We start from the raw sequence: 17,037 nt of genomic DNA, 5'->3' as shown, positions 1-17,037 counted from the left end.
AACTAAAGTATATTTACTTTTAGACACTCCTTGATATTTAATTAGATTACTTAATGTTCTTATAAATATATTATAGGTAAAATAAATCTACTAGTTGGGTATTCTAAGGAGATTCAAATCTCATCACGATCTCCAACAGATTCTTTAGAGTCTGTTGCTTCTTTATTTTAAAGAGTGAAAAGTGTAAAAACTAGTTATGAGGGACTCTTTAGAAATAAATGTTAAAATAAAGAGTGGGGTTCCATTCTCTACATGTAGAGAGCCTCTAAGACTAGTTATTTTAATTTAAAAAAATGAAAAACACTATTCTTACTAATTTAGTGAGATTTCAAATCTTTACCAAAGGTCCTTGAGCCCACATGGATTAGCACATTAGCAATCAAACGCAACATCTTTTTAGATTTCATAATCTCATATCCAAAATTTTGCTTTAAAAAAAAAAAAATTAAGCTTGATCCAAGGTGTTGAAATTGGATGGCTATTTGAACTCTTAAAAATTAAAATTAAAATTTAATGGTGAAAAATAATGTGTTTTTTTTATAAAAAAAAATTCTTAGAAACCTAAGATATCAGATCTTATTTTTAGATGCCAAGATCTGATTTCACGACTCTTAGTAGAATTTAAGTGGGTTTTAACAAATATAAAATAATATAAAATCTTAAGAGTAAAGAAAAATTTGTTGAATCTCTTGGAGCAACCAACAAATTTTAGGTCAACTAAAATAATATTTGTCACTTTTTTTACAAAAGATGCTTATTACTTTAAAGAGCATTGTTGGAGATGTTTAAGAACCAATGAAATTGATTAAGCATGCATTAGGTAACTAAGTACAATGACACTCTTAACATGTAAATTTTGATATCTATATAATATTGCTTAAAATGTAAAATACTTTATAATAGCAATGGTTTCCACTTTCAACTACTCTTACTTGAATGCTATCTATCACCACTAATGTCACATATTAATGTACAATGAGTGGGGGTGTCAATGGGTCGGTTTTGATTTTGTCGATTCCGGATCCGATTCTAAAATAAGTGGAATCGAAATCGAAACTGTCAAAAATCACGGGTACCCATCGATTACGATTCTCAAGAATCAAATGAGAAAAAACATTTTAAAATCATTATAAAAAAAAATTCTTTCTAAAAAATAATGTATTATCTATAAAGTACCAACTTGAGAATAATTTGTTCCACTAAAAATATGATTTTATGATATTTTTTCAAAAATTAAAATTCATCTTTTATACAAGTAATAAACTTTATGAAGAGATGACCCATTTTAAGTTCCAATATTTAGTTTATAAGAAAAATGGAAGAACTTTATATAATTATGTTAATTTTAAAATATAAAAAAATCATAAATCATGTATAATGTTAAAATAAACGAGAAAATAAATTGATTCCAGGTACCTATGGTTGCCCATCGGATAAGAAAATTGAAGAACTTTATATAATTATGTTAATTTCAAAATATAAAAAAATCATAAATCATGTATAATGTTAAAATAAACGAGAAAATAAATTGATTCCAGATACCTGTGGTTGCCCGTCGGATAAGACTTAATGGTTCCAGTTCCTATTGGTTCGATTTCATATTATACTTGGCTCTAATTGGTTCCAATAAAAATAGAATCGGAATTGGGATTTTCGATTCCAGGTAAATGGGTACCCATTGACACCCCTAACTATGAGCAATGTAATAGTTAAGTGATATAATTCTTTTGCATTTTGTTAAGGTATTTGGAAAGAAAAGAATGCTATAATCTTCACACGGCATTGACATACTCTATTATAAAAACATAGATGATCCTTTGATTTTTTTTTTAATAAGGGTAGGATTCAAGGTATTAGAGCTTTTATTCCAATAATTATTGGTTGGGAGGTATGATTTTCTTAAGGATTTTGATGCTTTAATAGGTTTTCTCGATTTTCTTTATGATTTTGATTGCACATTCAATCACTCTCAATTTTAAGTTGAATTTTATTTAATATTTATTTAATTTAAACTCAAATTTGATTATGAAACAAGTTTTATATTTATATATAGTTGTTTATATACTAAAGCTAATATTAGAATCATCCGTGAGACGGACATATGTGTTTTTTTAGGTTTTGCGGAATCTTGCGAGATGAATGATAAGTCTCGGATGAGATATCGAAAATCTCATCCTAGATGAACGAGATATATCAATTTTCTTCTTCAGACCCTATCATTTTCACCTTCTAAATCGATTTTTTCTCCTCTTCTCAATCAAGTGAGCTAGAATATAAAGGGTTTCAATAAAAAAAAAAACCCTCGTCTTCCTTCTCTAAATTAAGACGGAATAAAAGAGGGTTTTCAGAATTTTGTCAGATTTTTTAAATGATCTAAAATTATTATCTCATTGATGCATGAGACATCTTGAACAAGACGAGATGATTCGTCCGAGACAACTCGGTATCTAGCATGGACGAGACGAGATGTGAAACCGAGTTTTTAAAACCATTGCTTCAGCCTTCAAAGGGGCAAATGACCTTTTGAGACTTTAGGTAATAACAATGTGAATTAAAGGGCAATTTCGGAATATCATAATATAAAGTAGCGCTCAGTTTATCTCTTCTTCACCTTCTGTACCAAACACGAACAGAGATGGCCGACGACAAGTATGACTACAAAACCCTAATCGAAATTTTGGATGAGAATACCCATATTGACCTCGCCAAATATATAAATTTCGTAAGTACCCCACAAGCCGGAGCCATCGCAACCTTCTCTGGTACTACCCGCGATACCTTCGAAGGAAAGACGGTGGTGGAGCTACGGTACGAAGCTTACGTACCGATGGCTGTCCGCTGCATCAAATCCATCTGTTCATCTGCCCGATCATCTTGGAATCTGGATTCCATTTCTGTCTCTCATCGACTAGGCCCTGTTCCTGTTGGGGAGACGAGCGTCTTCATCGCAATCTCGTCCGTCCATCGGGATGATGCGCTGGACGCGTGTAAGTACGTCATCGATGAGATCAAGGCGTCGGTTCCGATCTGGAAGAAGGAGGTTTACGCGAACGGAGAGGTTTGGAAGGAAAATTCGGAGTTTTTGGAGAGAAGGTTGGAGTTTGGGAATGGTGCGCAGGATAAGGGCAGGAGGTGTTGTGGGGGCAAGGTTAAGGTGGCGGCGCATGATAGTAAGGGCAGCTGTGGAGATAATGGAACGAATAATAGAGGGGTTGAAGAGATCGAATAAAAAGGTGACTCAATCCTATTGTAATTTTTTTTCTTTATTAAAATTTTATTGAAATTTTGGAATTATGTTTTAATGACCAAAATACCCATGTAATGTATTAAAATCATGCCATTACCAGAATAAACGATAAGTTTCATTATAGAGAATAGCTTTTTTGAAAGTTATATGCAAATATAATAATCCATCATTGATCGATTTATAGAGATTAAGTCTTTAGAATCACTAACCCTAATTACAGATACTAATAAATATTATAATCTTTCTTTCTCTAATTACTACCAACATTTTGTACCACAAGAGCTCTATTTGAAAAGAGAAATATAAGCACCTTACCAAGGAGCAACTTATGAGATTATTGGAGCTTAACCCCAAATCATATTAGAGGTGAGAGATTTTTTTATTGTCAATTGAGGATTTCACAAAATCATAGGAGGGTAATTTTTTAAAGACCCAAGATCCAAAACGGTGTTCTATTTCTAAATAAAATAGGAATGGTGTTATGTGGCTTGTTTCAGTTGGAGTTTAAAACACCTTGAGCTCCTAACCAAGTTGTGCACGTAGTCCAATGTGTATATTCTCCGATCCAAATGTGCCACGTAGACACCATTTTTTATGTATAGGAATGGGACATCTTATTGGATCGTGACTCTTTTGTAAATTGGGAATGCCCTATTTCCTCTTTTGTGTGATTGGTCAATCTGGGATTCTATAAAGAATAATGCTTAAGTGACTTCAAGATTGTACCTCAACACGCACATCCTGATGTGAAAGTGTGTAGGAATCATAGATGTTTTTTGACTCATATATCGATGAATAGTATCTATGGTTCCTACACACTTTCACGTCAAGATGTACGATATGAGATATAATCTTGAGGTCACTCCAGTAAGGATTCTTTTGTGAAATCTCATATTGATTTTTTATTATTTTATAAGTAATCCAAAATGTTGATATTTTTCGTTTCAAGTGGGTACAAGTAACCAATCTAAGGTTAGGATATGAAAGATCCACTTAAGCCATTATGTTTTGTGGTGTACTCTTTAAAATCCAAGAGTGGTCCGCACTACTCAAGTGATCTACATTGAAGTCAGAGTAGCAAGTCATGTGGAAACGTAGTGCCGTAGTGGGATCTTCCATCATAATCACCTCCACTACTGTAAAAAGAGATACATTTCCAATTCTCCGTCATAATTGCTACAATGAGAGAGTAAATGGGCAGTTGTGTAAAACACCGTTTGGGCCCCCTGACCCCTTAATGTTTGGCTGACATCTTGATAGACCTATAGATGCAAAATCAGTTGTATGGGTGAATTTTAACCATTAATTTGATATTTGAAAAAAAGAGAGAACAATTGCCAACGTTTTTAAGGTAGTTATTGTTACTCACTCTGAAAAAGAAATAGATACCACAATCACAACCAAAGATGCGGCTACTTAGCACTAGAAAAACCGATAAATGATAGAGACACAGACCAAAGATCTAAAATTACATTAAAAACAAACACAGCTTCATCAGGTACAGACCTCACGAGCAATACCAACCCTGGAGTTAGGCACGTCAAACACCACCCTAAGGTTCTGTTGCTGCATGTTAGCGATCACATTAAGCACTGAGTTCACATTGTCTGGTGATGCGGCTATGCCTAAGCAACTAGTGCTCCCTGAACTACTACGTACCAACATATTGTCTGGTGTCAATGCCAGGTCCAACCCCGTAAAATGGAACGTTATCTTAGGTGCCACTATCGGGACCGAATAACATGTATCGAACCCACCCAAAGACGATACGTTTCCATTCTTAATTCTTCTTCGAAACTCATCTCTCACTGCAACATATGCCGGTGCAACAAGCCTGGTAAAGACGGTACCTGACAGAATATATGAGTATTAATGTTTACGGTCATTGTTACGATGCATCTTATCACATACCTTAAAGACTATTAGATTTAATTGTGTCTCCATATAAAGAATTTCAATAAACTTCGATATCTACATACCAGAGTCGATTATAGTGCCTCCACCAGTTGCCGCATCGAAGGCAAAGGCACTCTGTGGGATATTCACCAGTTTACCCCCAACGCTTATGCCAGTCATGTTGACATAGTAGAGAGAAGACCTTCTTGGGTTCTTTAGGAGTGGTGTGTACTTAATTTTTTTAGGTTGGCCTACTGTGCCTAGCTTCAACGAACCTGAAAAGTTGAGAGACTTGAGATTGGGTAAGCAGTATGAGAAGGTGGACTGGTAAAGGTTTTGAGTTTGGGAGAGGAGAGACAAGGGGCCACGGCCCAGGCCGATGAGTCCTTGTGGTGGGATTGAACTCCCTGTTACTTGTTGAAGGCAGCCAAAGGAGTAGCTTGGAATGGCGTCGGTGGCAAGTGTGAAAGTGTCTTGTGAGAGTTTGGCTGCAAAGGTTGAGGAACCATAGTTGAGACTGAAGGAGCAGGCCGAGTTAGTGCAGGAAGGGTTTGGCACCTGAAAATTTTCAACCAGACGTATGTTAACATAGTGTCTATATCTGTTTCTAATTTTTGCCATGGATAAATCGGTAGTCAACCCCTTTCTAAGAATCTATATGTTTTCTTCAGAAATGAAAATTCAAGGGAAAATGCAATTTGCAGATAACCTTAATATTAATCTCTCAGTCACAATTACCCCCACCCCGCCTCCTCTTTCCCAACATTACCTACACACCGAGAATCTTTTTTGACATCTTGTCCTATATGTATGCAATCAAACACCAACAAACATTTTCCTGAGAAAACATTTAGAGAACTACTCATAATAGCTCTTATTGATCCTTAACCAAATGTTTTATAAAGATGAGCAAGTATTTGAATGAGAACCTGCTTGCATTGGGTTGCTTGACAGCCAAGGGTCTGGTAGGTAGTCGACTTGGTCGAGTCAAAGAAGGTAGACGAGCACCCTACACACCCGTTGCATGGTATCCATGCAGCATCACTGCTTGTATCCAGGGCCATAAGTATTGTCTGAGCTGGTGTGCCGATGTTAGCCCTCAGAATGTAGGTAGCACTCTGAATAATCTGTCTTCCGGATGCAATTGGCACAACCGATTTCTTGGTTACGAGACTCGACAGATAAATAAGTCGAGCTTCATCTTTGGCAGCCATGTCAAGCACAGTCTGTTCCCAAGAAACCAATTTGGATGGTCGGAAAGGTGAGCATGGGCCATAAGCATTCATGATTTTGAGGGTCGACCCATGATCCGGTGACCCACATTTGGGGTCGGACCCTTGGGTTGGATGGAGGCATAGGAGAATTAGTAGGAAAGAGGAGAGTAGACAAGGCAATTGTATCTTCATGGCTTGGGAATGGGTGGTTTTGATACGTGTGTGTGTGAGTGATATATAGTGGAGGAATTTAGCGAGTGCGTTCTGTGCAACCAGACTGTATTCCAATTGCTTTTGAAAGATACCCAAGATATTTATTGCTTCCAATATACATAAATATATTTTTATGTGTTTATATTGTGTGAAGGTATGCATTCTTTTTTCATTCATTTTCAAATAAATTCATTTATTATATCATGTGACATCAAGAGGTGAGTGAAAGAATTGTCCAACTTAAAGCATGAAAACTGTTTCACATTTTATTCTTCCTCTGACCATAATTTGGATTGAGACTATCAGTTCAAGATCTCGAAACCATCTAGAGAGTGGATGATCTCAGGCTTCCACTCACTGAATCAACGAGAAACCTTCAAAAAACATTATGTTGATTAATTCAAATTATGTTGAGTATGTTAATCTTAATTATAATTTTTTTATTTTGAACGCCTCACACCTCACATGTTAGTGACTGATTTTGTAGTGTGATCTCTGTTTGATTTATTGAAATGTAACTCCAATCTTTAATCAAAGTGGAACTTTAATATGAGTGTCCTTTTCGAAAATATAATATTATATACAGCATTTCGAAGAGACCCATCCCAAACAGTTTTTAGTTTGAAAAAATTGAAATCGTTCAATCTTAACCAAAGGGAATTCTCACAGATCAAGTCTTTGTTGAAACCCAAATCCTCGATTCAAACCCTAAGTTATCATATTAGAGCACATCAAATTGTAGGTTTGACCCAATCAATTGACAGACCTATCCTGTTGTTATGTCTAGTGCACGTAAAAGTGAAAAAACTAATTGTCATAGAAATGCACCAGCTTCCAGATCTGAAACTTCGAATTCAAATATCACATATAAAACATCCAAAGATGTTTGGAAATGAAAAGTATCACAAAATTATGGATTTAGATAAGAGTGGTAGCTCATTATACAATCAAAGGCAAATTCCTTACTTTTCAAGTAAAAAAAGTACATATTTTTTTCCAATTTACGTCTTTATTTCATCAATTTGGAGCATTTTTTTACCTGTGATTTGTACATAAACGGTCACTCTTGGTGGATTACACTGTGATGGAAATGTTTGGAAGTCTACAGCTTAAAAGCTTGACTTCATCTTCAACCTCGAGCAATATTACTGTACATCCCACCCTGGAATGTTAGCAGTAGCCTCATTCACCATCTTCACTAATGTGACCTGCAAAATGTAATTCGGTAAAGAAATAAGATTCATGCTGTCAACCCAATATTAGTGTTGAAATGAAGATGATGACAACCAAAATATTTAATAACAATATTTGCATAAGCCGAAAGTTATTCAACAAGAACAGTTAAGTTCTCCTACCTAGTGAAAAGTTAGAATGCCCCAATGACAACCGCAACATTTATTGCTTGGGAAAGCACCAGTTTGCTCATTTAACAAGAAGAAAAAATAACTAGACAATTACTTTGATGGCGTATCAATGATGCCAGGGGTGAACTTACAGTAGAGGCAGTAGGAGGCACTTGCCCCCACGAGAATTTTTAAAATTATAAGCATTTATATGCTACTGTGACTGACAACAGCAGTAGAAAAACAATCCACCACTATTGCCCCCACAATTTTTTATTTTTATTTTTATTTTTATTTATAGGAGTCTTAGTTGCCCCCACAGAGACAAAATCCTGGCTCCTCCCCTAAATGATGCGAAGAGAGATTATGGTAGTTGATTAATAGTGATTGGATTACAAGACCAAAAGTGGCCAAAGATTTTGGTGTGAGATCGAACAAATCATGATGAGAAAAATTGATGGAGATATTTTCTTAAAGAGGTCCCACTCTCAATGAAGATCGACCTGCATTGGTGTTATGGGAAGTAAAGGCTTGAAGAAGATCCTCGACATCTGCTACAATGACTTTGAACTCTACCCCTCTAGAAGGTTTTTTTTTTTTTTCATTTCTTTTTTTGAAAGAGCATGGATTCCACTGTGATATATCATTTTGGTTTGTCTATGAACTATTTATGTCTATGATGTGACTTAAAATAGTTAGATGCCACATTTCAAGGACAATAGAATCCATCAGATGAGAAAAATTAACATTTTTTTTTCTTTCTAGAGAGCAAAATCAGATGAGAGAATCAAAAGTAACAAGTGCTACAGTTTTGAGAGTAGTGGAGATCTAGACAATATAAAATCCATTTTAATTGAATAAAAAAGGTAAATTTTAATCATACCACACTCTCAGGAACCCCTGGAGGGGGCAAAGATAGGTTTTTCGGTGGAGGACCATTAAGAAATGATCTCTTGTCGAAGTGCCACTCCCCAATTTTCCCATATGTTAGTTTACCCTGAATAAAAAAGATAATTTGGTGTCGAACAACTCATATACATATAGATGAAAATAAAGCAAGCCAAGAGTTCCAAACTATAACGATAATTGGAATATCAACATTTCATGTTAATTAACATCAGGAGAGAAAATTCCCTATACCTTTAAAGAATAATCACATCCGTAAGTGTAATGAATGATAAACGTTTTCTCAATCTCCAAATCCCATGGGGGCTGAAACCACCATTACAAGGACTCTTAGGTGCAAATTTTACAAATACATGATCAACGATTTATCAAAAATCTGAAGGGAAAAAAAATTAAATAAGCTTCATCAGGTAGTAGCATCCAAACCTGTATCATAAAATCTTTTCTAAGAATGTGTTGTACACCAAGCAATGCAGATGCAACAGCGTAGGCATACCTTAGTTCAACAAAGAAATAACAAAAAAATCAAGAGTGTTAGTAGCATATATATACCTATTAGCATCCACAGAAATTAAAGCTGAGCATATATTTAAAAAAATCGTCTTAGAGCTCCTCTCACATTTCTAGAACCCATCCAAAAGTTTTATCCGTCTCTGGATCATCTTTCATTCTCAGCGAGACATTCATCCATGTAGGTGCAATTTTCTCTAGTAAGGACTGAAACAAACAATTTAATTACAACCACATGTGAATAAAACACTCTCCAAAGGCTGTGACGAACTAGCAACTTCATATGGTTCAAGCTATCAATGAGGAAATTTATTTCCAAACTTTCTTTTTAAGAAAATTGTAACAAATTAGCACATAGAGATAGATAAGTCACTCGGTAGAAATGGTAAGACAAGCCGAGCACCTACATTAGCAACTAGAGACTCTACCTTCTTGATAATTACAGGGGAGTTTCCAATGGGGTCAATATCTGTCACCGGGCCCTTCTCCTCCGGATAAAATTTCCTTATTATTTTCTCATTATGAGTAGGCTTAATGTAGAAAAATGGAAACCCTGCTGGATATGCTCCTTGTGCCAAGTTAGGTAGAGGACGTAAAAAGATATGATCAGGTTCTGCCATCAGTAAATATCTGCAATTTTTATTTTTATTTTAGAATGCACAAGCTTTCAGATATATAGAAGAAATAAAGCAAAGAAATTCCATTATGTCAAATATAAGTAAACTGACTCCTCCTCAATCGTCGCCTTTTCTAGCCATTGCACAAAGGCCCATGGTCTATTTAAGACAACGTAACCCTGTAAAGAGCATTTGAAAACATTGTCAAAAGAAGATTTTTATACACATTAGCTGGTGACAGCAATTACTCGCAGATATTTTACCAAAGGAATAGAAGAAAAACATTAAGCACATTCAATCAAATTTTAGGAGTCATAGTTTGATTTCCAAATTCCCATCTCCTAACAAGAATCATGTTCACACATTCCATTATGCTCATGCAAGAGAGATCGCTAGAGGTGATGTGCTGCAGCAGAGTCTGGTTGCAGCGGGAAGTAGGCAGGGATCAGCTAGGGCATCCTGGCATGGGTTTTGTTGAGTATATATTTTCCTCCACTCTCGGGAGTATCATGCCCTGGTTAAGCCCCACGATCCTCTTATATTCATAGTTCTCCAACTCTCGAAAAGATTGGTCTTTCAGAGTAGTTGGTTGGTTAACATGGTATCACGGGTTCAATTCTTTTCACCCTTATGGGTGAGAGAGAGTGTTGAGTGTATATTGTCCTCCACTCTTGGGTGTGTCATACCCCAGTTAAGCCCGATGACCCTCTTATATTCATAGTTCTCCCCCTCTCTAACAGATAAGTCTTTTGGAGTTGAGGATGCCGTGGGAAAATCCTATGCGAGAGTGAAACTTTCTTTTGTCGGCTAGGGGTCCGCTAAATACCCCCCATTACCTTCCAAAAAAAAAAAGTTTGGAGTAGTTTGTTGTTGGTTAACAGGTTTAGACAGAAATGAATGCTTTCAGCAATCCCTAATTTTCCAAGATAAGATTGGATGATGATGATTATGTTAGTGTGGTTTCAAATAACAAAACATTTAAAAGAGAAAGACTAGGATTCTGTTGGGAACAAAATGTGTTAATGAGCTAATGATGCATAAGAAATAAAAATAAAATGGCTCAAATGCACACAAAATAGCACCAAAATTTGTTTCTCGAACGCACGATTTCCTTTTGCAAGGAGGTGAAAACCTTCCAACAAACAACTAAAGCTATCTTAGGTATAAACTATGATACAAGAAATCAAACGATGCCGACTATGGAAGAATTCTTACCCTGTCTAGACCCGCCGGAAGAGGATCAACAATGAAAGTTGGAATCTCATCCATAAGGTTGTCAGGACTTCCCGAGTGAAGAACCCTTGTGAATCCTCCCATCTCTGATCCAGGCATGTCCTTCATCCTCTTATACCAATAGTACATAATGCGACACTGCCATTTACTATATGGAGAATCAGTTGCAGTGAGTGCAACGTGGAAGGGCAATTTGGCATGCTCCATTCTCTTGAAACTCCCAGGCATCTGAATTATGGGATCAGATGACGTCGGGAGCGACATACCATCCAAATCATCGGCTACCCATTTTCCTAAACCTCTATTGTGAATTATCATTGTTAACAAGTTATATGTCACAAAGAAAGCCCCAAGCACCACAAGTGCCAGAAAGAAAGGAGACGCCCATCCCATGTTTTTCCGTCCAGTCATTGTGCGTTAACCTTCCAAATAAATTGTGTGTTCTTCAAAATTCAATCCACCTCAATTCTCCTATCTAGAATCTACCAAGAACACACCCATTGACCAAACTTCTCCCATCGAAGGCAACAAAAAACACAATCTGCATGTGAAATTTGAACAATTTAAGTGGAAACCAATTTGAAAATAATCTAAAAAATGCACCCAAAATACAATCAATTGAGAATATATGAAGGTGATGCAGTTCAACTTAAAACAGAACAGTTCCACACAAAACATCATAAAAGAAAGTTTGAAACTACATGCAGAGAATGAAATTGGTGTTGTTCAAATTACATAAACTAGAAAGCATACAAAATTATCAAGCATTTCATAGAATTTAAAAGATAGAAACAATCCCACATTTATTCTGAAACCCCAAGAAGAAAAATGGAAGATCTTCATTCATCAACCGAATTTTGAGTTATTTTCAGGAAATCAACGATACTAAGATCTGAAATTCTATCAAATATAACAAATGGGTACCTAAAAAAAGCATACAAACAGAAGCAAAATGAACACAAAAATAAAAGAGAGAGCTCTAAATAATAGTGAAAAAGATAAATAAATAAATAAAAAATGAAATTTGATGAAATATTAATTGTACGTGGTACTACTGAAACAGAAACAGAAATAAATAAAAAAATTAAAGCGTGCAGCAATGACCTGAACGAAGGCAGAGAGAGACGTTTGGATCCAAACGAAGAGATTTAAAAAGTGGCGAACAGAAGCGCTCAAGCAAGTCAGCATTCTTTGTCTTGTTTTAGGATCTCTCGCGGTGTATGTTAAGATAACTTAACAGGAATGCACGTGTTTCCTAAGTAGTATAGTTTACTGTTACATCAACTTTTTATTATAACACCTCAAACATTAAAATAAATTTGGCATCAAGTGGGGATACAACACACTCTTTTTTGTCACCATATTGCATCCCTTTACCTTAATTATGGTTGAGTTGGGTTCCATTTACTTCTGAAAAAAATATGAAATCCCTACTGATAAAATACAAAATACGATCGGATGTGTGTTTTATCTTTATCATTGAATTTCATGTTTTTATAATCAGGATGTGGTCTAAAATTTTGTATTTTTCGTGTCATTTTTTCATTAGTCCATGGATTTGATCCCAATTTGTTTTACCTAATTCTTCTCTTTCATTCCAAAACAATGATTAGTTCATCGCCACCTGCATCAATTCTTCCTTATAATTATTTACATTTGTCTATCTTTGTTGTTGTTTTTTTTTTTTTTTTTTCAAACTATCAAGCTTGATTTGGTATGGTATTATGTTTATTTGATGTATTACATATAAATATTAGAGTTTGCATGTGCCTACATGGGGTTAAGTGGGTAAAAGAGAAAAAATAATAAAATTAAGAGGTACAAGAAAATAGATATATCCGACCAACTTGACTATTCCATTGTTTTTTTTATTACAAAATCTCTCTTGGAGTTCTGACAACTTCAAGGAACCTTATTTTACAAAGTTTGTTACCCACCAAATCTTAATTTATGGAGTTTGTTACCCAAGAAACCTTGGAGTGGGGAATCATATCATAAAATTCAAATTGATATATTTAATTTGTTACTTAACATACCTCGAAGTGGATCCTAACAATATCAATTTGTGACATCCAAAAACATGATTAGATGTTAGAGGAAGCAAAATTCTAAGAACTTTAAAATATAAAATAAAAAAAAAGTTAATTTTCACCATTTAATTTTAGTTTAAATTTGAAAGTTCAATAGCCATCTATTTTAAAGACCTTCAATCAAGTTCAAAAAAGTTTTTTTTTTTTCTTTTGAATTTATACTTTTCCATTAAATTTAGAAGGTTGTGGTGTTAGATTGCCAATTTGATAATCCATGTGAGCCCAACAACCCTTAGTAAGATTTGAAATCTTACCAAATCAATCATACTAGCCTGATTCATAAAATAAAGTTGGTTTAATAACAAACTCAATAAAGTAAGGGAATTTTTGTAATAAAATTATAATAGATGAGTCTGTCCGATAAGTCTCTCTATTAAGAAAGGGGGAGAAGATGATAAATAATAAATTTGGAGAAATAATATTAAAAAAGACAAAGAAAAAGAACGAAGTTACGAGTATTTTTGGGGAAGAGAAAGAAAAAGAAAAGAAAAGAAAAGATAAAGAGGTAAAACATTTCCTTGAAATAGTATTATAGTTATTATAATAAAAATTAAGAAATTCTATCGACACGTCAACTTTTTTTATATCACCTTTACAATAAAACCAATGGATGTCAAGGATATGGGAGTAATTATTTTCAAGATACTAATCATGACACCTCATTCTTATCTTCAACTAAATAATAAAGTTAATTTTTTTAAATTTCACTCTCATCTCTGCATCCAAATCCAACCATCCCAACCCTAGAAATCAAAATCATTATTTTACCATTGTAATTTGCCCGAAATCTTCAACTTCTTGCAATTCTTCAATCTTCAACGCCGATAGTCCTAAAAGTTGATTAGTAATAATATTTGGCTTGCTTGAAGAAAGTGATGATTTGAGAGGAAATTATAAAGTAATAAGGGGTTGATGAATTTGTATATTTTAAGAGGGAATGAAAGGTTATAATTTGGATTTTGGCTCTTAAAATTTTGGAGACATACAAAGAGACATGGGCAGGAAAAAAAAAAGTGAGAGAAAGAGAGAGAGAGGTTAGAATAATGAGAAAGAGAGACCTTAGTGAGGGTGAAAAAAAGAATGGGAGATGGATGAAGGCTCTGGAAAAGGGAGGTAGGACCTGTCTACTGAAGTATGATAATAATAGGAACAATATTTATGAATAAATTATTGATACATAATAAGCAAAAGTTAGTGTGGCTATAAGATAACATTTTTTTTTAAAGAATAACCTACTTAATTTTGTATATGATTGGGGGAGTTTCATAGTGTAATAAGTACTATTTAAATAGAAAAAATTATTAAAAAGACAAATGGATAGATACAATGATTGCTATTTTATAAGTAAAAAAATCATGATTCTAAAAATATTATAAAAGATTATCATATATAAAATAATATTTTTATGAAATAAAATATTTAATAATAGATATAAGTATATCTCGGTGAGATTTTCCTATAAGTGCTATTTTCTCACAAATCAACCTTAAATGTTAGAAGCTAACCCATTTTAAAAGGGAAAATGCTGAAGTGACCTCAAGATTGTGCCTCATATCGCACATCCTGACATGAAAGTGTGTAGGAGTTATAAATGCTTTGGAAATAATGGATCTACAGTTTCTAAAGGGAACGTATAAAAAAGAACGTCAAATTATCACAATTCTAAAAGCATACACATTATAAATGGAGTCGTGATAATATGACGCCTCTTCTAACAAATGCCCACTACGCCCTCATCATAGAACCGTAGATCATTTGCCTTGGGATATGCATAATCACAACTATTTTTCTTGTGCAGTCTAAGGCAAATGATCTACGGTTCTGTGATGAGGGCGTTTGTGAGAGGAGAGCATCATATTATCACGGTACTTATAAATGAACAAATAAAGAGTGGAGACAATGGTAGACATTGGATGATGGACCCAAGAAGCCACAACCACTAAGGTCGCTCTCGTCCAAATTGATTGACTTCTCTGTTATGAATGATCACTTGAACATGACCATCAAACTGAATTGATCATATTTATATGACCGAAACTGGGGAAACCATGTATGTCACTTTCATCCATCTTCATTGGCCACGCCCAGACTAAGCTCTCTGCATACCACATTCTCTTGACATGGTGGTTGCACTCACACAATCAACCCAAATGCCACATGTGCTCAACTTTGCCGGTCCCTATATATCCTCCATTTCAGGAGATAGAACAAATGCTTATAGATTGACTGAACCAGCAAGTGATGGTCACAATGGCTAAGGCCTCCCTCCAAAAGAGGGAGAGGTCTTGAGTTCAAGCTCTCTTGTTAGTCACCCTCAGTGATTTTGGTAGAAACTACCTAGTTCGTGTGGGAAATGTATACTAAATTGGTTATGTGTATATAGGGTCCCATTCGGCACCCTAAGTTTTACCACACACTTTAACAAACACGTTTTGTCCTACATGGGTTAGAAGTTTCGGAATGGGCTGATTTTTGGTGAGGATGATCTCTATGGTGAGGAGATCATCCTCACCAAAAATCAGCTCATTCCAAAACTTCTAACCCCATCAAAAATGATTTACAAAAAATGGACGGTCCACGATTTTTCAACTTGTAAACATGGGGCTAAACATTTCGGAATGGGCTGATTTTTGGGGAGGATGATCTTCTAATCATAGAGATCATCCTCACCAAAAATCAGCCCATTCCAAAACTTCTAACCCATGTAGGACAAAAAACGTTTGTTAAAGTGTGTGGTAAAACTTAGGGTGCTGAACATTTCCCGTGTATATATCTATATATATATATACAGGGAAATGTTCAGCACCCTAAGTTTTACCACACACTTTAACAAACGTTTTTTGTCCTACATGGGTTAGAAGTTTTGGAATGGCTGATTTTTGGTGATATATATGGGAAATGTTCAGCACCCTAAGTTTTACCACACACTTTAACAACGTTTTTGTCCTACATGGGTTATAAGTTTTGGAATGGGCTGATTTTTGGTGAGGATGATATTCTAATCATAGAGATCATCCTCACCAAAAATCAGCCCATTCCAAAATGTTTAGCCCCATGTTTACACGTTGAAAAATCGTGGACCGTCCATTTTTTGTAAACCATTTTTTATGGGGTTAGAAGTTTTGGAATGAGCTGATTTTTGGTGAGGATGATCTCCTCACCATAGAGATCATCCTCACCAAAAATCAGCCCATTCCAAAACTTTAACCCATGTAAGACAAAACACGTTTGTTAAGTGTGTGGTAAAGCTTAGGGTGCTGAACGGGACCTCTATATATATATATATATATATATATATATATATATATATATATAATATATATAATATATATATATATATATATATATATATGATTTGGTGAATGAATCACTGTACAAATAATTTCCCCACCACATGTGGGAACTAATTGTAGATGGAACATTGTGGAATCCCATGTGATGCAAATATTCACTTATTGGTCCAACTGGACAACCAATCATCCACAAAAGATGCCAATGAACCAATTGAATCGAAGCATATGACAAAATTTGAAGTGTAATACAAATAATAATTTGTATTCTAAATAAAATCATATAATAAATTGCCACATATGCACATCTCTAGAGGGTGGAGTCTGCTAATGTGGTATAAGCTATTATGTGTCAAGCTTGGTAGACTAGTGTTTTTATTATTATTATCGGTTAAGTCTGTTCTTAATGAGTTCAGTAGCATAGCCTCTCATTGACTAGTGCAAATGCAACACTTGAATTAAACCCTCAAGTAAATTT

The 17,037-nt window shown here is 34.9% G+C and overlaps 3 protein-coding genes across 4 annotated transcripts; 1 reads left to right on the top strand and 2 right to left on the bottom strand.

Annotated features, from left to right (window-relative positions):
• The first annotated feature begins 2,476 nt into the window (after window positions 1-2,476).
• LOC147385262 (molybdopterin biosynthesis MoaE family protein) lies at window positions 2,477-3,413 on the top strand. The gene has a single exon (XM_086422942.1). It carries the CDS (start codon window positions 2,636-2,638, stop codon window positions 3,227-3,229), a length of 594 nt encoding a protein of 197 aa, XP_086279068.1. The 5' UTR covers window positions 2,477-2,635; the 3' UTR covers window positions 3,230-3,413.
• Window positions 3,414-4,686: 1,273 nt separating this feature from the next.
• Window positions 4,687-6,588, bottom strand: LOC147385261 (aspartyl protease AED3-like). Its single transcript, XM_086422938.1, has 3 exons — window positions 6,073-6,588; window positions 5,227-5,701; window positions 4,687-5,097 (listed from the first exon to the last, which is right to left on the bottom strand). Exons 1-3 carry the CDS (start codon window positions 6,547-6,549, stop codon window positions 4,742-4,744), a joined length of 1,308 nt encoding a protein of 435 aa, XP_086279064.1. The 5' UTR covers window positions 6,550-6,588; the 3' UTR covers window positions 4,687-4,741.
• Window positions 6,589-7,470: 882 nt separating this feature from the next.
• On the bottom strand, window positions 7,471-12,400 carry LOC147385260 (hydroxyproline O-arabinosyltransferase NOD3-like). Of its 2 annotated transcripts, none has more exons than XM_086422939.1 (9): window positions 12,284-12,400; window positions 11,162-11,720; window positions 10,058-10,125; window positions 9,758-9,959; window positions 9,439-9,536; window positions 9,246-9,315; window positions 9,054-9,125; window positions 8,797-8,910; window positions 7,471-7,778 (listed from the first exon to the last, which is right to left on the bottom strand). In XM_086422939.1, the coding sequence occupies exons 2-9, from the start codon at window positions 11,588-11,590 to the stop codon at window positions 7,716-7,718; spliced, it is 1,116 nt and encodes a 371-aa protein (XP_086279065.1). In that variant the 5' UTR covers window positions 11,591-11,720; window positions 12,284-12,400; the 3' UTR covers window positions 7,471-7,715. The 2 variants fall into 2 exon arrangements, with proteins under 2 accessions (XP_086279065.1, XP_086279066.1); XM_086422940.1 differs by lacking the exon at window positions 12,284-12,400 and adding an exon at window positions 11,981-12,114.
• Window positions 12,401-17,037: the final 4,637 nt, after the last annotated feature.

This window comes from Akebia trifoliata, chromosome 14, assembly GCF_017979445.1.
Source record: "Akebia trifoliata isolate Shusen 1 chromosome 14, ASM1797944v1, whole genome shotgun sequence".
NCBI lineage: Eukaryota > Viridiplantae > Streptophyta > Magnoliopsida > Ranunculales > Lardizabalaceae > Akebia > Akebia trifoliata.
Note: the sequence above shows the minus strand (reverse complement) of the source record. Positions and strands in the feature narration are given on the sequence as shown.